General features: G+C 43.9%; 1 protein-coding gene across 6 annotated transcripts; it reads right to left on the bottom strand.

Annotated features, from left to right (window-relative positions):
- Nucleotides 1-237: 237 nt before the first annotated feature.
- On the bottom strand, nt 238-21,227 carry sec16a (SEC16 homolog A, endoplasmic reticulum export factor). Of its 6 annotated transcripts, XM_061799759.1 has the most exons (31): nt 21,128-21,227; nt 15,590-19,040; nt 13,879-14,030; nt 13,679-13,767; nt 13,476-13,599; nt 13,175-13,376; nt 11,519-11,702; nt 11,303-11,445; nt 11,158-11,219; nt 10,928-11,066; nt 10,198-10,431; nt 10,019-10,116; nt 9,682-9,763; nt 9,465-9,582; nt 9,280-9,391; nt 9,066-9,171; nt 8,805-8,945; nt 7,640-7,753; nt 7,361-7,553; nt 6,852-7,282; nt 6,736-6,783; nt 5,942-6,106; nt 5,368-5,454; nt 5,238-5,294; nt 5,002-5,122; nt 3,508-3,648; nt 3,334-3,413; nt 2,561-2,632; nt 2,201-2,260; nt 1,218-1,279; nt 238-1,151 (listed from the first exon to the last, which is right to left on the bottom strand). In XM_061799759.1, exons 2-30 carry the CDS (start codon nt 18,971-18,973, stop codon nt 1,226-1,228), a joined length of 6,993 nt encoding a protein of 2,330 aa, XP_061655743.1. In that variant the 5' UTR covers nt 18,974-19,040; nt 21,128-21,227; the 3' UTR covers nt 238-1,151; nt 1,218-1,225. The 6 variants fall into 6 exon arrangements, with proteins under 6 accessions (XP_061655743.1, XP_061655744.1, XP_061655745.1 ...); XM_061799760.1 differs by lacking the exon at nt 2,201-2,260; XM_061799761.1 differs by lacking the exons at nt 238-1,151; nt 1,218-1,279; nt 2,201-2,260; nt 2,561-2,632; nt 3,334-3,413 and having other exon boundaries at nt 3,509-3,648; nt 5,002-5,058.
- Between the last annotated feature and the right edge of the window lie 602 nt (nt 21,228-21,829).

Below are 21,829 nucleotides of genomic sequence, written 5' to 3' on the forward strand. Positions count from 1 at the left end.
CTCTCCAGTGAATAAGTGAATCAACTATTTGTCATATTACACCCAAATTCAAGATATTTAACATTTACCTCCTTCTTCCACATTTCTTGACCAAATCCAAAATACTCTCAAATTCTACAATTCTAATTACAAAATTTCCACAGCATTTCAAAATGAATGCACAATTTCTACAGAAATTGCATTCTTGAGTTTCATGTAGACTGCACATGTAAAGGAAACAGACACGTTTCAAAGTGCTCGAGCGCAAAAATACCTTTATTAAGTATTTGCCTTATATTTTACATGATCAATTTGCTGAAACAAAAGGGGATCTTTTCAAATGAAGTTTACAAAACAAAACAAAAAAATGGAATTAATGTGAGCTGAGGGACTGGGGCTGAAAGTAATTCCATTAGAAATCATGTTAGTAGTAAATTACAGTGTGTGTACTTAAAAGTACAACTTGCTCTTGTTTCACAATGTGGATTTGTAGTAGAGGTCGTTAAACGTGAATTTGCACTGAATGCTTCTCATCAAAGCTATTCACACAAAAATTGGTTTTCCACACACGCGCGCGCACACACACACTTTTATGCCTAAAGCTCATAAATACAATCGATCTGACATACAAACATTTGGATAGATTATTTTTTTTTTGCACATGTTGGTTCATTACAAGATATTTCGACTTCAAAGTTGAGTCGTTTGATTGACAGGAGGGCGTTTAAATAAATATCTGGAAACATGCAGCGTCCTCACATCCAGTCTCGTTCCTTTTAGGGAGTAGGGGGCACACGACACAGCAGACAATGTGCTACTAGACAAGTGCTTCAAATGTCTCCAGAAGAACATCATTGAGGGCACCACATGAAATTAATTTGAAAAAAAAAACATCCTTTCTAGAATCAGCCGCACGTTACAGACACGAAAGGGAGAAGAAACAGGAGGCTGCTTGTGCCAACAGTAAAGCTGAGAGCTTTTATTTGTACACTAAATGATGCCCGTGTAATAGTTCTGCTTAAAAAAAAAAAAAAAAAAAAAAACACCAGGCGTGTTTAAAAATAGACTTTAAAGAGTGACTGGGCTGTTCGTTTGGAGAGAAAGCAGCACGTCCGCTTCACGTTTATCGGCTTCCAGGTAGCGGAAGTCGTCTGTTTACAAGATGGTGGCGTCTTTGGAAAGAACACACACAAACAATTTCTATAAACTGCAGTCAAAAAGAAACAATTTGTCATTACCTGTTCGGTTATAAAAAGCCGCCGCCCCCTACAGGTGCATTTCTCAGGCCTGGATGATGACTCTGCAATGACAAGCGACCGTTACAATAGTGGCCATTGCTATGATCTTTGTGGCCGTAACATAAAAAAAAAAACAAAGGACTCTCAGAGCTAATGTCAAATTTTATATACACAAGCCAAGCAAAGGTTGTTATTATTCCTAGTTTTAAATGCACAGTGGAAGTAATGTTTCACTTTGTTTAGTAACCGTGCAAACTATATGGAAGGTTAATGGAGCTGCTTGCAGTCAACAACAAACTGATGACATGTCTCCAGCATGCTTCACTCTCTGACCATTGGCTAGCAAATATGCCTTATTTTGGACAAAGGACTGTTTGACCAGTGACGAACAAAAATAATTTACTCTGACCATTGACTACCCAGCATGCTTCACTCTGACAAATTCTAAGTCGACACGCGTCACTGTGACCAATCAGTGCTCAGCATGTTTCACTTTCTTACCAATGACTAAAACGCTTCACTTTCCGACCAATGCCTTCCCAGCATACTTCAATCTCTAACCAGTAACTCCTCTGTGAACATCCACAGTATTTAATAACATTTTTGAGGACCATGTATGGTCAAATCCATTTAAATGCCTTCATTTAACAGTTACCAAGAGATTTCCTTAAGGACACCTAAGAATAACTTCAAAGAATGAATATGTTAAAAACTTTAAAAAAAAAAAAAAAAAACCTTAATTCAATGAAGTTTACATAATTCAGACTTTTCAGTGACTTTTTTTCCCCAAAAGTAGTTTATAATAAAAGCTGGAGACAACAGGCAGGTAAGCAGGCACACATCCCACATTAGACATCCGGTCGAAGCGTGCTACTAGCGATGCAACAAGCAAGGGCGGGCGGGCAGGTGACGACGAGGTCAGTGGGAAAGGCGGGGCGGGGGGGAAACAATTGAAAACCTCAACAACAACAAAACAAAGGTACCTGGTTTAAATGCTGACTCACTTCTCGTGATAAAGAGCTCATTGAGCTAGAACGTGAGAGCTGAGGACAGCAGGAGAGGGAATAAACAAGAAAACAAACCACAAAGCCTTATTAATCATCTCCCATGCATCAGATAAGGTCGGCGCTAATTGTGGGCGCGGGATGGGGGAAGAACTGTGGATATGATTGTCAAAAAAAAGACGAAGAGAACTGGGATTAAAGAGCAAACAATTTGACCACTGAGCGAGATTATGAGCGGAGACTTTAAATGGACATGCTATTATGATGATGTCACGTGCTCACAGTCGCACACACACAGTCGGCCGTTAGGTGTGAAGCATCCCAAGCAATTCTTCTCACCTCTCCAGAATGTGAGCCGTCGAGGACAGGAGGGCCTTGCGGCACGGGCGGTAACAGCGTTGGATTGAACATCTGGACGGTTTTAAGAGAGCGAGGAGAATAAAGGAGAGTGAAAGGGTTAGGGTTCACACTACCGACAGCGTTTCTGCAGGACCCACCAACTCAAATGTAAGAGAATTAAGGAACTAAATTTAACACCTCTATCATGCAGTGTTGCAAAGCAGTGGTCATTTTCCAGTACATTTCTGGAAAGTTTCCTGTAAATTTCGATGGGAAGTTTAAGTCCCTTTAACTCATGCCCTGAGTTCCCTGTTTTGCCAGCCATTTTAGAGCATTTCAAGACCCAAAGACTATTGTGCTCTGTGACAACATAAGCACCACATATACAAAAAAAAGACTCGACTCTGACAGTACATTTTAATGCAAAATCAAATTCTCTCAGATTGTGCAATTGAATTGATAGGATAATTGATTCCAAAAAAATATTCGATAGTGACAGCCCTAAAAAGCTATACGCTGCATTTCCATGAAATAGAAACACCCCCCAAAATCAAAAAGTGGGACAAGTGGCTGTTAAGTGTACTGTAGTTCTTTATCCTTTGTGCATTTTGACAGAAGAACGACAGAAACTTCGTTTTAAATTTTGCAAAACAATGCATGTGTCTCCTTTAAGACCTTTTACGGCCTTAATTTTACATTTTCTGACTTACAACTTTTAAAGACCCAGCATAAACATTTTGCCAAATTCTCCAAGTGAAAAAATAAGCATATACCTGTGGAACAGAGGTGTTTGGTGACATCTGCTCCTGATTTCCTCCTTCGCTGCCTTCTCGAGGTTGTTGATCATTGGGAGCTATAGCAGAACAGTGATCAAGCAATAATACTGTAGACGATTCACTCCTTAATTGTACTGTAAAGTAACAGTTTTTTTGGGGGGGGTCACACACCTGAACTAGGCACAAATAGGTTGGTGGGCATGGGCATCGGTGCGAGAGGAGCAAAGAGGACCATGGGAGGAGCAGGAGTCATCCCGGCTGCTTTGGCACCTCCACCGGGGTTCAGCACATCCACATATCTGCTCTTCAAGCCTGAGGAGGAGGGAACCGCAAACACGGTCAAATACATTACAGTAAACCCCCACTTTTCGCAGGTGGACAGTTTAAACCGTAAGTATACCACAAATTACAAATCCCAATCACAGTAAGTAATTTAATATGTACAACATTCCCCTGGAAAAAAAAGTTACCATTTTTCTCTTGACTCATACAAAGCTTGTTTACTTGGATGTTTTACTTCAACACACTTCCTTGACATTACTTTCCTATTCATACAGGGCTTTGTAGCCATCTTGGAGCGAAAAAAAAAAAATGCTAACAGTTGAGGTTTTCAGCAAATGGGTCATTCTGATATAATTTGATCAAAATGGTAAAGACACTTGTAAACAAAAAAAAAGATTTCTAATTTAGCAATTTTTTTGTTATGTAGCCTTGCTTTTTTTTTTTTTTTTTTTTAAATAGGTGTCTCCCATGCTGAAACAGCCATGCTTAAAGTCCTATTTTTAAAAGGTTATGGATTTCAAATGTTAGGCAAACACAGTAAAGTCAATCTTTACTGACAGAGCAAACGGTGGTGACCTACCGAAAGACACTTCTCGCATAACAGTAAAGACAAACATGCATAACGGTAAAGACAGCTTCATAAAAATCATGTGAGTCGCACAATTTACATATGTAGCCCTTCAAACTCTGCGGATACAAGTACATAAATAATCCTAAGCACTCATCAAACCCGTTACACTCTTGTCTTTATACAAATGCAATAATGGTAAATAGCATTACTGCAGTTCTGAGTTTCACAAATTTTAAAATATCTGAGAAATAACCACTTATTTTGCAACATCATATTGAGGCCCTTTCCAGTGGCATTAACGGTAAAGACAGCATGAGGGACAGAGACGGATCATTTGTAAAAGTTAAAGAACCACAAAAAAATAATCTTCAGCAAGATCCATTTGTGTTAGTTTTCATGGAACAGCCAGACGAAGCAGAAGGAGGGCAACCCTATTTATCCAAAAATTGAATTAGCATCTTCAGAAAACATGTTGCAAATCATGAAACTTTATTTGGGACACATAACGGTAAAGACATTTTGGCATTAGAAGTTTGACAAATATTCCTTCAGCATGTTTTTTTCATAGAAAAAATTGTTACCGTTTGAATAACAACAACTGCCAGTATTCAAATACTCAGATCAGTAAAATTAATTGATTTTCAAAAGGACATTCAGTGGGCTACATCTTTACCATTATAGATCGATTTATATGAAAATGACCTTGATGGCTGAGGATCGATTCCATAGAAAACAACAACTACGTATGTGGGGGTTTCACAGGTGCTGGAGATGGACTGCTTGAAAAGGTTCTGTGTGATCTTTTGTCTTACCAGCTCTCCTAGAGAACATGTTGACTGGAGGGCCACTGCTCGGGGGTGCAGCTGGCCCTGAAGGAACAGGCATGGGAGCCATTTTGGGGAACCCAGAGGGAGGTGGTGCAAGGGGTTTACTCTTAACATGTGGGTGGGGGGGGGGAAGAGGAGAAGAAGAATTTTTTTTTTTTTTACAATTACTAAGTACGTATGACAAAGTGCCACACCTTGATAAATAGATACGTTGTACAGACCTCTTCCTCAGGCTCATTCAAGTCAACCCATTTCTGCTTCTTTTCGTCCCACACGATCTGACAAAGACAGTGACTGTCAGCGCCGATCACAGGCTTGAAGAGAAGAGTTATACAAACAACGGTGGCTTACAGATTTGTTTTTGTCGTCCGGTAAGTGAGCCTCATTCTTGCCCTTCCTGTAAAGCCAAGTCGTGAGCCAACCCACACCGCCGCCACTCTGTGTGTCAATGAGACAGACCTTTAGTGATTACTTGCTATTAAGATATACCAATCACAACAAATTAGGGATATTTAGCTTTCAGGTAATATTTCAGGACGAACCTGAAATGCACTAACCTTTAACAAGTTCACCTAATTTGACCATTGTCCCATCTTTCCGTACTTTTTGCGCAACTTGATGTTCTCTAACAAGTCACAGAAAGGCAAAGAAATGGACATCCCTGTGAATCTTCATTTATCAAACACCTATTGTGAATTTTGTTCAGCTCCTTGTTAGAGAATAGAAAGTTCAGCAAAAAGTATTGAAACATTGAACAGTTCGACGTGAAATCAAAAGTTTAGACAGTGTCAAATTGAGTTCACCTGAAAGGTTACAGTGCATTTTTGGTTCATATTGAAATTGACCCGAAAGCCCAATATTTCGAACTTTGTGTGAGTACCTGTACTGTAAAGGTATATCAGAATATCTGCATGACAAAATGAACCTTTTTGGGAGAGTCTTTCTTGGCTTTTTTAGTCTCCTCTTTGCGGGGCTGCTCAGGAATAGAGGGAGGTGGAGGAGAAGCCTGTTTGACAGCCGAATTGCTCCTGTCGCGCCCGCCAGAGTGAGTTGATGACTCTGAAGTGGTGCGAGAGCGTCGTCCCGAGGCCTAAGAATCAGGAAACGCGTGTAAGACAACATTAGACTCACTGGTCAACACACTGCACTATACAGCTTGCTAGTACAGAGCTGGTTGCTTTTCTTATTGTATCAACTTGCTTTCTGGCATAAACTCTGAAGTACAGCAAGATGTCACTTGCAGAGTGTCAATTTTAGCACATTGGTGGATTTAGTATTAGAGGGATCAACATTTCGGACAGTGTTGATCCCCACACCACTCGATCAGTCATAATGGCGTTGCAGCACAGCACACCCGTTGGTCATTTTGTTGTATTTCTGTGTATTTTCACTTGGAAACACCACTCCATGTTGGTCAAGATCTTCTGAGTTTAGGATTACGCTGCGAAAAGACTAACGGGAAGCGAACCAAAACTGCAGGCCCGGAGGCCGAGCATGTCTTGAACAAAAAATGAACAGTCTGTTTGCCTTGATTCCACCTTGGCGGATTACCCTGACCTGGATGACTGAGAATCTACACACACAGCATATAAAACTACTTTTCAGCCAGCATCAACCTCCCACTTCCCTTCATACCGTCATGCAGGATTTACCAAGACTCATAAATCTCAAAGTTAATTTATTCATTAAAATAATTTTTCGTCAATTTCAGGAACTCACCCGGTGCACTGAAGACTGTGACGTGGTCCTCGATCTCCTGCCAGGAGCCTGCACAAAAGACTGAGTTGTAAGCAATGCAAGTCAACCAGGTGTTTAAAAGGAATTAGAGCCCTGACCAGCTGTGCCATGTGGTCATAGAAGTCCATCTGCGGTGTGAGGGAGCTTCTGTGCGGGGAGATCGGTTGGTTGATCTGCATCTCTGGTGGTGTGCCCATGTGCCCGGGCGAAGGCGGCACGTGTGCCGGCATCTGGAGCGGCGGGTGGCTCCCTTGCACAGGTGAATGGGGCACTTGGGGCGGGGGCATGAGGGGTGACATCTGGCCCATATGAGGGGGCGGGGGCCCGGGGTGCTGGTGAGCTCCCGGGTACATTTCCGACTGCACGGGTGGAGGCTGGAAGTGGGGAGGCGCATAGGCCAGATCGTGCGGAGGGTAGCCTGACACAGGAACATGACCGGCTGGCCCGCTGGGTGGTACTGGGTAGAACTGTGGCATATCGCAGGGGGGTTGAGGCGGGGCCATTCCGTCTTGGAGGATGGAGGTGGGCGCTAACAGAAAGGAGAGATTGCGCAAATTCAGGACGGGGTTAATAACAACCAATGGAATCATCACACTGATACACAAACCTGGAGGCATGAGCTGTACTCCCTGCGGTGTAGGCCCAGGCAGTAACGAGCTCATCAATGGATTGTCGGAGCCAGGACCGTCCAACTCGTCGTTCGGCTCCGCTGGAATGGGCAGATCCAGGTCCGAGCTGGGGCTGCTGCTGGTGAATTGTGTGGGACTTCTTCTGTCAGCACTGTAGGTAACTGTCCCCGTCTAAATAAGAATATGAGAAGCACGAGTTTATTTTTTTAGTCCATAACACGCTTTTTGGAATACCTAATAATTGTTTTCCTACTCACTCTGATCTGCCCAGCCAGCTCTCTGAGCTGGATCAACCAATCAGGCTCATTGAACAACTCCTGCTCGGGCTTCTCCTTCAGTTGGGGGTCGAAGAATCGCAGCTTTTCGGACATCTGTCAAAATACCTACATCAGTACTGTCTTCTTAGTTTCTCTGTGTTTATGGCTCCTGAATTTTTCAGTGAGCTCCACCTTGAAGTGTTAGCTCTTCAGGTTTTTAAATCAAATCCGCACACATTGAAGCATTCGAATTGGTATTTAGATCTGCTGTGCTCAAGTGCATACCCTCATGATGCAGAAATGACCAAGCTTTATTTTTTGTGTGGCTCTAGCAGTATTTTCACTTCTGTGTTACTTTGTGCTCTTTTCACTTGATTAAGTCCTCCAGTAAGGTTGGCAGTTTTTCTTTTCTCTCCTCGTATTTGCATGTATTCTGCCCTGGCCTGAGCACAAAAACAGCAAATAGGTGAATCTTTCAGAAAATAACAGGATAGGTTCACCCCCAAAAAATCTGAAAAGGTGAAGTTTGGAGCATCCAATATTTACCGCAAACCCCCGCTATTCACAGGGGATAGGGACTGAGCCCTTGGCTTACAGATTATTTGATTTGGTGAAGAATGCACTGGGTTGCAAAAGCACATGTGGCAAAGACTCTTCGTATTGTCCACTAACAATTCAGGCTCAACTTATCTTCTACCCGGGAAATCTCTTAAGTCTAGACGTTTCACTTCAACAATGCTGTCTTGACACCAATTACAACTTTCCAATCAGTAAGGGATTTGGTGTCGGGTGTTATAGAAACCACAAAAACACATTACAAAGTGAGTTCCTCAGCAAATAGCAAAGGATAGGTTCCAAGGGAAAAAAAAGATAATTGGTGAGTTTGCGAATAGCAAACTACAAATAGGCAGGAGTTCACTGGGGCCACACAAATATATTCTTTCTGCTCTGTGGAAACAAAACATCTGGAGTTTAACTTCAGCTTTAGTTTTTATATGTTCGTCTTCTTTTTCTTTATATCAATTAACTCTACCAGTGTCACAGAGAGATGGTAGCACTGTTTGTGGAATATGTGCATCTTATCTTATATATGTGCACTCAATACACAAAATATCAAAGTACTTTGTATAAAGATGGTAAAGATAATGACACGAGAGTTGCTTACCTGAATGACTTGGCTAATGAATACAGGGGAGTAATAGGATGGCTGCACGAGGACAGTCCGAGAGATGACTTCACAGTAGTGGAATGCCTGAGCACTCAAGCCTGCTTCAGCCAAACGGCATGCATAGATCAACTTGAAGACCTTACAAGACACCAAAGTCTTAGAACTGCTCAATTCCTCATTCGATTATCAGAAACTCAGTGGATGAGTGTACACCACATGGCGGGTTGTCTCAATTCTGAGAATCCTTTCGGAAGATACCTGGAAATTGGGGAGGGAGCAAGGCTGGGAGCCCAGAGACTGAGCATACTCATAGGCTTCCGTCCTCTGGATTGCTTGATTGGTCGCAAAGTGGTAGAAGGGTAAACTGAAGTGGAGAGAGATGCAAAGATAGATTTAACTTAAAAATGTCTAGAATTAGGGGATATTTGAACACACACGCACGCACACATGCACGAACCCATCGGCTCCTCACCTGTGGTTGGAGCCAATCAAAACCATCTTGGTGGTCTTCTTGGCGTAAACACCCAGACCAGCTTGAGCCATTAAATAGCAGAAGTGTGCTGCATCAATCAGCCCCTTCGACGCTTAGAAAACACAAACACATATTATTGCTGTGTTCAATAGGTAGAATTGCATTGAATTGTAGTTAAAGCCTACCTAGAGTGTCACCCATGGTGGTGATTGTGCGAGTGTCCAGGTCCAAAGTGTGTGTGAGGTTAGACAACACCATGGCCAGGTGAGGGCGCCAATCACCCCACTTCTCCTCTCCACAGCACTACACAAACAGAGGAAACAAGGGTAAAAAAACTAAACAAATACCACAATATGGCACCCATTTTAATTTATTCTCCATACAATTAAATAAAACACTTACAGTAGCTGAAGCAGGCATCCTACCCGACATGAGCTGGTACACCGTCTGGAGAGGGTCATTGATGGGCAAACTGTTGGCAAACCTATTAAGCAGATGAAATATTAGTATGCTCTTTCAAAAGGAAGTAAAAATTAAAGGGGAAACATTAGAAAAGTTGACTTTTTGATTGCTTGTGTACACAAACTTTCAATTGCAGTCTTGACCCAGTGGAGTGAAACAAGGAGTCTCTAAAGTCTCCAATAAAGCCACATAAATTTGCTACATTTGTTGCCCATCTTATAAATCTTTTTTTTTTTTTTTACCTATAAATTAAATGTATTATTATTATAATAGTTACCTTGTCATGACACGTGCATGTGTCCTGTTGTCCATCTTACTGGCCAAAAGGAGAGCGTGGCCCCACAGACCTCCTTTCATAGCTGCTTCGAGCGCATCCTGTTAAGAATCAGAAAAAGGAGGATGATTCAGATTTCCCATAAAAGAAAAGCAGGCAACATCAAGGATTTTTTTTCTTACCTTCTTGCGACCGAACAGCAGCAGCTCCCTGAAGTGTTCCGTTTCTTCTCCAACATTTTCTGGTACCGTCATGAAGATGTGCGACAACGGTCCGGCTTCTGGCTCCTCCTCCGCTCTGGCCAGTGGCTCGTTGTTGAAATCAATCAGATTTGCTTCATTTGGACTCTTGCCTGGCAGCCACACGGAACGATGCTCCTTCAGTAACAGGTCGGCGATGTCGGTGCCTACCACAGTCTTGAGGATAAAGAGTGTTAAGGTGAGAAAATTATATTTTGCGTTGAGCAAAGAAGAAAGCAGGGTGGCAAACTTCTCAAGATGATGCAGAAAATGGTCCTGATCGCTATTTAACTAAATGTAAGGTGCAACAAGTGCCCAACTAAATCACAAAAATGAATATCCATGTATCAGTGGGTCAAAAACTTTATAAAATGTGTAATGTGAAAATAGAAATGTGTATTTTTTCAGGTTACGCAGCAGTGACATACACGTCCGCTCTTCCAGTGAATTTCTTCAAAATCAAATCATCTGTAAGCCACTTATTTTTAACAGTAACGTTTTAAGAAGAGTTTTAAACGATAAATTGCTTTTGTTTCATAGTTTTGATTACATTAACATTTATTGTGAAAGGCGTCGATTAGTTGCAAATGTTTGCTGTTCACGACAGGGCTTGGTCGCTAACTCCCGCAAATACCAAGGGTTGACTGTACATCATATACTAGGACAATCTTACCCCATTCTGTCTGCACAGCAGCACAATGAAGTCCCAAAGTAGGCAGGCGGAATCTCTGTCTAAGAGGTTGTTGTCATGGGAACATGCCAGCGCTTTATTCTGGGAGAACTTTATCACATCCACCTTGTGGGTCTCCTCCCTGGAGGAGGTGGGGGGGGGTGACGTTAAATGTGAGAAGATGGTTAGGTTAAAAAGAAAAAAGAAAAAAAAGAAATGACCACGACACTTACTTAACAAGTGGTCCAGGGAAAGATAGTAGTTCTTCCTGATCCAAAGTGTTCTGCAGCACTGTCTGAAATGTCAAATTAACCAATTTTCAATGGCATACTAGATTTAAAAAAAAAAGAAAAAGTAATTAAAATAATTAAAAAGTACCTCCAAGTTATAAATATCAACAAGAGCAGGCTGTCCTGCTGAGGGAAGATTGGGCAGAACCTGGACGAGATGACCACCGGGTCCAAAGCAGGCACAACGGTGGGGCATCGTGAACTTCTCCGGGGTGGCCGGACGAGGGGGCGCTACAGGTGGAATGTTGCTCACGTGAGACAGAGTGTGTTTAGTCATTGACTTTAAACAGAAGGGCATATTTACGCTGTTCAGGGGTGAGCCAGGTGCTGTCTGCTGTGTACTCAGAGGGATAGAGGTACTGTCCGTAGTTCTGGGATGCGTCGGTCTGGTTTGGGTACTGTCCGTAGGAGTAGTCCACAGCCAGCGTGGATGCTGTGGCATCATAGACCGCTGACACCAAGTCCGGCTGACTCCTGTACATTTGGCTCTGCAAGAGGAGGGGACAAACAATTCTTGTTAAGCGATTAGCTATAGCAGGGTCTCCCAACCTTTATGGAGCCAAGGCACATATTTGACATTCGAAAAATCTCCCGGCACACCAAACAAAAATGTCACAAAAAGAACATACAGAAATCCAAAGCAAAGACTAGCCGTAACTTCCTCTAACAACACAGGCTAAACTTAGTTCCTTACCGACATACAAAACTTGTCTGAGTCGAGAACATACTTCTGTGACACCAATTCCTATTTAGACTAAGCGTTGGTGGCATTTGCACAAACACTGCTAAACCGTGAGGTTTTCAGCAAATAACTTGGTTTGCGATCCACGGAAAATAATCATGAATAGGTGAAATTGTAATTAATGAATATGCAGGGATTTACTGCATAATGAAATAATGATGATCTCATCTCATTTCATTGACAACTTACACAGTGTGAGAGCTGGGCGTGTTTAGTTGAACACAAAACCATTAGTGTGTTATATGAAATGCAACAATGGATAAATGGATAAAAAGATTAAATGTACTTCTGCCATGTATTGGAAATCATTTAATCGTTCTGCCTGTCATATGTCACTGGTATGAATAGAAGAAATGGACGAACAAAGTATATTACTCAAACGTGGGCTAAACAAATTTTGTGCATTTTAAGTGCAGAAATGTGTAAAAGAAAAGGCACATCTTTCAGATGAATTAATTATTGCACTCAGCACTTGTTTTTAGCTTGGGTGCCAGTGCATCTGCATGTTCGTAAAGGGGAATGTTATTGATCATTTTTAGTGATATATTGATAGATTTAACAGATATTTGTACTTGGACCACTATTGTACTAAACTTTTATAGGAGGCTACTAGGCAGTAGCCATAAAACTAAATCATTCTACCGCAAAACGACAAAAGTGGAGTTGGCCAACTCTAGTTTCTCAGTTGCTCATTTGTAATGAATGAGTAATTCCATCCATCCATTTTCTTTACCGCTTATCCACACTAGGGTCGCAGGCTGCTGGAGCCTATCCCAGCTATCTTCGGGCGGGAGGCGGGGTACACCCTGAACCGGTCGGCAGCCAATCGCAGAGCACATAGAAACAAACAACCATTTGCACTCACATTCACACCTATGGGCAATTTAGAGTCTTCAATCAACATACCACGCATCTTTTTGGGATGTGGGAGGAAACCGGAGTGCCCAGAGAAAACCCACCCAGGCATGGGGAGAACATGCAAACTCCACACAGGCGGGGCCGGATTTGGACCCCGGTCCCCTGAACTGTGAGGCAGATGTGCTAACCAGTTTCCCACCGTGCCGGCAAAATGAGTAATTTCCAGACCAATTAAATTAAATTTGATAATTCCCCAATTCTCTCACAGCACAACACTGTAATGTGCTGCGGTACAGTGGTTGTGAATCACTGACCTTTACAAAACAGCTTAGGATACCATAATTATAAAAACACATGTACCTGTTGGGACCTCGAGCTGAAGCTGCTGCGTCTGCTATGGTGGCTATGAGAGCTGTGCACGCTGTGAGCAGACTGCTCGCTGTGCACGCTGCGTCGGTCAAAGTCGTCATTGTATGCGTCGCCACCACGCCGGCGGTAGTCGTCGTCGAAGCTGCTATCGTAACCGGGGTAGTAGCGCCACTGGTCCTCGTAGCCTTCTTTCCTGTGAGAAGGACGACCGTCTTCATCTGACTCGGCCATTTAATATAAGCAACCGAGTACAATTGTAGCAAGGTGTCAGCAAGTGTTTTGCTTATTATACCTGGCAGGATACATTTGTTGATTATAGTAGTTGTCTCTGCTTCTATATCTGTCGTCATAAGTGGACCAGTAGGACTGATCATAGTATCCTCCGTATCGGGGATCATACTGTCCATAGTTGTATCCTTGTATCGGGAGGAATATATTAGACACTTAAAATTTATTTTTGTCTTTAAAAGTCAGAAAACTATCAACGTCTCATACCTGCATAATCATAGTGCTTGGCGTAATTTGCATAATATTCATCATAGGCACTTCGGTTCGCTCTGTGGTAGTCCTCAGGATAGCCTTGCCTTAAGAGAGAAGGAAGCAAATGGGACAAAGATAAAGTACAAAACATATTAAAGACAATATTTTGCACAATTGAAAAAAAAAAGGGGTCAACACGCGACTCTTGCGCTGACCTGGATGGGGGCCGATCAGAGTACTGACTGGCCCTGGAGCTGGGTCGTTCTGGTGGAGGCTCTCGGCATTGGTAGTTTGGGTCACGGTAAGCTGGGTTGGGGCCCTCATACCTGCCATACCAAGGATCTCCTCTGGATTTATATGGACCATCCTGATGAAGAAAAAAAAAAAAATCCATAAATGCATAACCGGAGGTGGGAGTAAGCCACATATGTGCAAGTCACAAGTAAGGACCAAGTCACTGTGGGGAAAAGAGAGTGGGTTGAGAGGGAGGGAGGGAGGGAGGGAGGGAGAGAGAGAGAGTTTTCCCCCCCCTCCACAATTCCCCCCCTCCACAATAAGACTAAAAAAGTATTCCCACCTTATAAAAGTTAAATGAACAACAACTGAGATTATAGAGAATGAAAGAGATTCATAATTAAGGAAATATGTAACAAAAATGTTGCAATCCTTAAAATAAAGAAATAAATAATGTGACAAAATCTGCATTCCTCCTGTGTCCTCTACTTTAATTAAATCACTCAGTCGGGTTTATTTATTTAGAAGCACTGACTCTGGACAATTGACAATTGTCATTGGATTAAAAAAAAGGTTATGTTTCATGTGCTATGGTGGTCTCAAGTTGAAAAACAATGCAGACAGCTTCATCACAGAGTTGACACAACAGATGACATTTTAATGGTGAACACGTTCAGTAGTATGAAAATTATATTCACACTACTCATAGTTGGTACTGTACTTACTAATGGTGGAGTGAATTTTGCCACCTTGATCATAATATCAAGCCATCCCATACTGCAGACCTATAACGGCATCTTCTAGAGCAGATTCTTTTCTGTCTCCACACTTTCTTTTAATCTCCACACCTGAACGCTAGCAAAGCCGCTCAGAGAGAGAAAAGAGAGACAGAGAGAGTACTGTGTGCCTATGAACCGAAACGAAAGGTTCGGAAAATGATCGTAAACTGTCCCACCCGTTTACGTTACTTAGCTGTACTAAAACATTCACATTCACATCATTTTAATTTTTAATCGTATCAAACAAGTCTATGAAACGTAATATTTGACCAGCTAGCTAAACTGTTAAATGAGCTTACCTGTCTTTGTAAGTTTTGTAGTGACTGATGAAGTTTGATGTTGTCTTTAATACGCAAGTTGCAAACCAAGTAGGTTGCCATTTTCTTTTTGCCGACAGCATCGACAACATAATCCTTGAATTCAAATTTTATTATTTCTGAAGTTCGTTCCATTGTTCTTCATGCAGGTGGCTACTTCACACTGGCAAGTGCACAACAATGCAATGTTGCCAGGTTAGTGCGAATTACCCCCCCACCCCTTCCCCAAAAAAACATTCCTTTCTTTCTTTAAAAAAAAGGCAAACTGTCTTAATTAAAATGCAGATTTCCAACAAGAGGACTTGTCAAGTCATGTAGTTCAAATCAAAGTCAAGTCAAGCCTCTTGGCGAAGATTACCGACCCTGATTGCCCAGGGCAATTAAAAAATATTCAAGGCCAAGCAAAAATTTACTTTGAGCACTGCAAGTCTAAAGTCAAGTCAAGATTTTCTTAAGTATTTGGCAAGCAAGTCATAAAACTGGCAACTCCAGTTGACTTGAGTCATTTGACTCAAGTCTCCCCCCCCCCCCCACCCCCACCCAACTCTGTGTATAACCACAGAACCAGTAATAAAAGGTACTGTTCTTAGCCATACCTGATAATACTGCTGAGCTCTCGGATCCCCGGGTGGGTATGGACCAGGAGGATATGGTGTTCGGCCGTCGGGGTATTCTCCATAGTTTCCATAATAGCCTCCATACATGTGACCCGGGCCAGGAGGAGGGTACCCGTAGCCCTGCTGGCTGCCAGCAGAAGAGGGTGGTCGAGGCGGCTCTGCGGGAGCTTGCTGAGCAGATGCAGGAGGGAGTGACCCAGGAGGGAGTGGCCTTGGAGGAACGCTTGCAGTAGCAGGTCCTTGCATCAGGGCTGGATACTGCCCAGGGAAAGGCTCTACTCCCCTTACAGGAAAAGAGGCATCACTTTGCCCCTGTGCTGCAGCATTTGCCTCTGCTATCCTTGCGGGTTCTGGTGGGGGCTGCTGACTGTCTGTGCCTGCTATGGAAGAAGTCAGCGAAACCCCTGTGTTTGACGAAGAGGCCAGCGGGACTGGTGGAGCGGATGACGATGGAGCTGTCAGGACCATTGGAGCGGACGGTGATGAAACTGGCAGGACCGGTGTAGCGGACGATAAAGAAGCTGCAGTGACCTGTGATGTAGCTGAAGGACCTGATGTCTGAACAGGAGCATTCACATCCACTCTTAGCCCATGTTGCGCATCTTTGGTCACCTGCATGTAAAATCCATTACTTGACTGTTGAGACTCGTGTAAAGTAGACGGATGCCCAGATGCTTGATTTTGGCTCTGTGATTGGTGCATAGAAAAATCGAGGAGTTCATAATTTGAGGGCTGATTGTGATTGGTGACAGAAGCAGTTGCAAGCGATGCCAGAGGATTAACGGGGAGAACAAAGTGGGGGTCTCCACTCAACGATGGGCCATGAGAAAAAGAGGGGGGGACTGGATGCGGCTGTGCTGAAGCGATTCCGGAAGTTGTCACTTCAGCACTTTCACGAGTCAGATTGAGCGGGAATGGGTTTGAGGTAGGAGCAGGGGGGCTAAGTGGATTCTGACTGGGGGAAAGAACAGGTGCAAGAGATATACTGGTGCCTTGTCCGTGTGTTCTTACAGGTGTAGTACTTAAACTGGCCACTTGAGCAAAGGTACTGGGGGGAATCACAGAGTTGGACACAGGTGGGGCAATCAGAACAGGCTGCTGGATCGATTCAGACACAAGGAGAGACGCATAGCCCATGTTGCCTTGAGAGCTCACGGTGTCTAACTCACTCACCTTTGGTGGGTTCTCTAGGTTCTCTGAATGTTGTTGTGGGATTCTTTGATGAGGATGAAGGTCCAGTGGACCATCTTCTGGTGGCTGTATAACATCTCCACTAGGCTCCCTTAGTGGAGCGAGAACAGTCGGGGCTGCGGGCGCTAACAGAATGCTAGCACCCAAGCTGGTAGGCTCACCCTGGGCCCATAAAGTCGTGGCAGGACTCTCACAGGGACGACTGGCGCCAAAGGCACGGGATGAGGGTCGAGAGTGAGACTGAACCACGGGGTTTGTCAGCTGAGGTACACCAATAGGCAGAGGGTGACCTGGCCCGTAAATATTTTCCATATTATCTGGTGGCTGCTCCAGATTGCCCAATGTAGGATCTGCGCCACCTTCCGCTACCATTTTAGCTCTATCGAACTCAGCGGGGCGCACCCCGACCCCGTGTGAGCGGACAGGCTCAAACGAGCTGTTAGCACTGGCCTGGAAGGTACCAGTTGGTTTTGGCGGGCTAGGCGTAGAGGGCCACATTTGCTCCGAAGAGCTCGGCTGTGTGGCCGCATCTCCAGCTGGAGAAGAGTCAATCTGTTCAAAGTAGCCTCCAGCAGCAGCAACAGCCGTGGAAGGCAAGTTAGCATCCTCTGCGAGACGTGGGCTCTCCTGCTGAATAAAGGTACCAACTACACCTTGGTGTCGACGACTGGCAGTACCACTTCCGTGACTCATATTACTGTAGTTTGATGATGCACTAGCAGATCTTATTGGTCTGGGAATAGAATCCGGAGTCTCCAGGTTAGGGCCAGTTCCATAGGTGTCCATTCCGTGGGCTGCAGGTAATCCAGCAGGACTGCCATGAATTTCATTGGGCAACACTTCCTGGTTCGGTACACATTCCAAATTCTCCACATGGTCATACCGGGCATCAGGGGGATTTGGACTCCTTCTGTGCGATGTAGCGTTTCCGTCGTTCATATATGGTATGTGTGAATGGTCTTGAAAACGAGAGCCTTGGTTATCAATAGGAACACCTGAAAGACCACTGTGGGCTGGTGGGGCACCTTGCGGATTATTCTGAGAATGAGAGGATTCAGGAATGCCGTTCAGGACCTTTTTTCGCTCTCCGGCCAAGGTTTCCTCATTTTCTACATCATCGTTGAAAAACATGGCGAGTGTACCAGACTCTTGAGCATACGGAACTGTCGCAGAAGCAGAACCATGCTGGGGACCCATGTCAGGTACACGATGAGATCCAGAGTCTGAGTCAGGCTGCAGGTGGACCGGGGCAGTCGCCACTTGGTGGTAGCCTGGGTCCTGTGGCGCTTGATTGAACCACACGACCTGTGGGGCAGAGGTCTGCATGAAATAGCTCTGGTGTTGGATATGAGAGTTATGCTGTTGGGTCATATTTAGTCCAGCATAATGAGGACTGGGGGCATTTCCGGGGTTCTGATGTGGAAGAGGATTTTGCATCTGGTGATGCCTAAATTGTGTCGGAGGGGTAGGGGCATTCGAGGGGTACATCTGGGCCTGCGGCTGTGGATTAAAAGGCTGTTGTGGAGGGTCACTTGTAGGCTGAAAATAGTTCTGAACAGATGGAGGGCGACTTCCATGATCGGAGGTCCTTTGAGAAGAGGAGGCAGCAGGAGGCACTGGCTGGAAGGTGACAGGCTGAGGAGGAGACTGTGCGTGGGATTCCTGATTAAATGGTACTGGGGCTGACGGCACAGATGGCGGTTCTGCAGCTACGGCTGACGTATGCTCTCTCGAGTTAAAGTACCCTTGTTCAGAATGCGAAGGGGCGTATCCCGTATGAACACCAGGCGCGGCTGAACTGTGAGGGCTGAACATGGGCACCCCTGGCAGAGAGGACAGTGGGGGGCCAGCTGGAGCAGCTGGGACACCCTCCGATGTCTGCGGTTGCGGGGCTAGACCTGGGCCTGGAAGAGTGTAGGTGGAATCGGGTGGGGCTTGTGTTAGCAGAGAGTCGCTGTGGGGTACTTGGACACCCTCTGCACCCATAGGAGGTGGGGCTCGGACAAAAGCGAACGGGTCTGTCATGGGTTGGGTAGAGGGTGGCATTGAAGCAGGCGCAGCTGCTGTTGATGCTGCTGTATGCTTAAGAGGCCTGGTCCTGCGGAACATATTCGGCCCGGAAGGAGGAGGCCCAGAGGCTCCCTGGGGTCCAGTCCGAGGGGGGGGCTGCATGGCAGCAGAGGTGCGACGATCAAGTCGCTCCAGAAAATCTCACTGAAGAGGTTGAAATCAGTTGGAGCTGGATGGAGAAAGAACAGGTGGTTAACAAAAGCCATCATGTCGACATTACCACACCCATGTTTGTGCAGTAGCCTGCGATGCCTTTAAATCAAACTGTACAACGTGGAACCTAGTAAAGCACCTCGTGGACTGGTCACCAGCCAATCACATGCCACATAAAGACAAACAACCAGTCACCTTACAGACCATTTATTGTATTCAAAGAAACTAACATTACGCAAAATGACAATGACGTACTTCCCATTACAGCCCTCAAAATCCTTCTCCGCTAAATCCTTCTACACTACATTTATTGACATTGAATCAGGCAAACTCAAGTTTATCTTGGTAAAATTACACTTTTCCCTACCAGCATTGGCCAAAGTAAAAGTGAGATATGCTACAAAACATTGAGAATACAGCATAGTAAACAACAATGGCGTAGAACAATCAACACCGATTGAAGGTCTGCCTCACAGTTTTTCTCACAGGGTTTTCTCCGGCAGTGGCATCCTCCCACATGCCAACAAAACATACACGTTCGGTCAAGACTCTTAAACCTTCCATCGGTGTGAATGTGAATGCTTGTTTGACTATATGTGCCGTGCAATTGACTGACGACCTGCCTACAGGGGTCCCTTCTTCTCCCGCTAAGTCATTTTACTTTTAGCGGGAGAAGAAGGGTCATTTTACTTTTAGCGGGAGGTGCTCTAAAATAACAAACTGTGTGACTGTGAGCGTTAATGGCAGTTTGTCAACACGCCCTAGCATCCACTGACAACCAGTTCAGGGTGCACTTCTCTCATCACAAGTCCACTTAAGTTAAAGACTAATTGTGCATTGGTGTAGACACAAGTGTGAATGCTTGGTTGTCTCTCTGTGCCCTGGCACAAACGCATCTCACTGCATTTGCGATATTCACCTTACACTACCAATGACATGCAATGTCCTAGTTTTATCCACAACTTTGAAATTTCTCAATTTGCAGTTGACAAAGGCCCCTCAAAAACTTCCAAGGAAAGATATTTTTTCTAATCCATAACATAATCTGTATTATATATTTTTCGATGATTCAGATAAATGTTATGGAAACTGGTCAATTCACATTTTGTTGACCCGCTGGTGGCCCTTGTGATGTTACTCTGACCCACCATATGGCAAATTTTTTTCTGTCGCTTCCAACACCTAATTTTATGAATTTTATCAACTAAAAATGCCTCCTAACTTGAGTGTTTGTTCATTCTTGACTCTTAATTAATTAATTGTTTTCCCTATGCATTTTTGAGTGGCATTTAAACCGCGATTTTCAAACTGTTCGGCTCTTGGCCATTATTTGGTAAACCTGGGCCCTTGGCTTTCTATAATTACTTAGTCAATCAGTTCATCATTATTTTATGTTGTCTGTTTCAGTGTTAAGCAATCTTCCCAATGATAGAAGGCTTTTGAAAATAAGAAAGTTTAAATCTCCGATTCAACAAAAAAGGCCAGAAACGATTTGAAAGATTCATAAATTTGTCAATGCTTTTCACAGGAAAATTATATCACTGCAGTCGTCTGTAAAAGGTTTTTATATTAATATTTGTCTCGTGCAAATCGACGAATCTTTGCATTTTTGCACACATACCTACATAACATCATATGCCACTTGTTGAAAATGTAGCCACTTCAATAGTTGCTACACAGCTTAAACCCCCCCACCCAACATGTCCTTAACACCATAACAAGCAAAACACAGCGGTTCAAAGTCGCCGGATGATGCCCGAATTCTGGACTGGCGAACAGCCCTTCTCGAAACTTCCTTGCTTGCAAATTCACAACCGACGAGGGCTCTCCGGCGAGCCATCGCGGGTCGCTTGTCACCGGGCGATAGCATTCTTAAAACAAGATCCACTAAACCCCGGTATGCTAACGTTAGCATTCGGCGCTTGTTAGCATCGCCGCTACTTAGCCTATGCTAACAGAAGGGAGGGAGGGGAGAATCACTTAAGCTTTCCGCGTCACACGGAGGGGATTTAACTCAGAAACGACGTTGTTGTTGTTGTTTGAGGTGTGTGCGTACGCTCGTCGGACGGATAAAATGTACAGACAGAAAGGGTAAAGTCTTACAAATGCGCAGGACAGAGAGTTTGACACAACGCCACCATCTTCAATGGCCACATCCTACTGGTAGGCTACGTGTACAAGCGGCGTCACCGGCCAAACAACGGCTACTTCCTCGTGGCGAGCGGGGGGCAACTTCTTCTTTTAAAGGGGACATACTGTATTTCTGAATGAGAAAGGGGCCAGTACTGTACAGTGGTGCTTATCAAACAAACTAGCGGAAAAACAATAAGTTAAAAATTGCTTTCCAAGTGCCACCATCATGATCAACATTAAAATTGAGTAGCTTAGGCTCAAGTGGAATAAATTCATGTTCAAAAACAAGTTGGGAGGTTTTAGTCCTAAGAGGTATATTTATTAACATTATTGCAAGCCACTGTAACATGCACAGTTTGAACATTAACACTGCTTAAATGTAAGAAAACTGAATAACTAATTCCAATTAATATGTATATGTGTGTTAAGAGACACTATCATGTCCTCAGGTGATGTGCAGTATTATGTTTATGCCACAAGGAGGCGCTAGGTCACATGCTATATGCTATAGGACGCATGTCTGTGCAGAAAATACAAACGGGAATGGTTTGTGAGTCAATTATTTTGGTCCTTAACAAGTCAGAAAATGGGCAGAAATGTTCATCATTGTTCCCTAAAATGAAAGCAGATGATTTTTTTTTAATTCGATGCTTGCAACACAATCTTTCTTTT

Source organism: Phyllopteryx taeniolatus, chromosome 15 (genome assembly GCF_024500385.1).
Source record: "Phyllopteryx taeniolatus isolate TA_2022b chromosome 15, UOR_Ptae_1.2, whole genome shotgun sequence".
NCBI lineage: Eukaryota > Metazoa > Chordata > Actinopteri > Syngnathiformes > Syngnathidae > Phyllopteryx > Phyllopteryx taeniolatus.

Excerpts from the sequence above, each read along its gene's own strand:
- sec16a (XM_061799759.1), bottom strand. The coding sequence starts at position 18,973 with ATGCAGCCCCCCCCTCGGACTGGACCCCAGGGAGCCTCTGGGCCTCCT. Across the intron at positions 10,432-10,927 it reads TGCTGTGCAGACAGAATGGG|ACTGTGGTAGGCACCGACAT; the intron begins GTAAGATTGTCC and ends TTTATCCTCAAG. Across the intron at positions 3,649-5,001 it reads CATGTTCTCTAGGAGAGCTG|GCTTGAAGAGCAGATATGTG; the intron begins GTAAGACAAAAG and ends CCTCCTCCTCAG.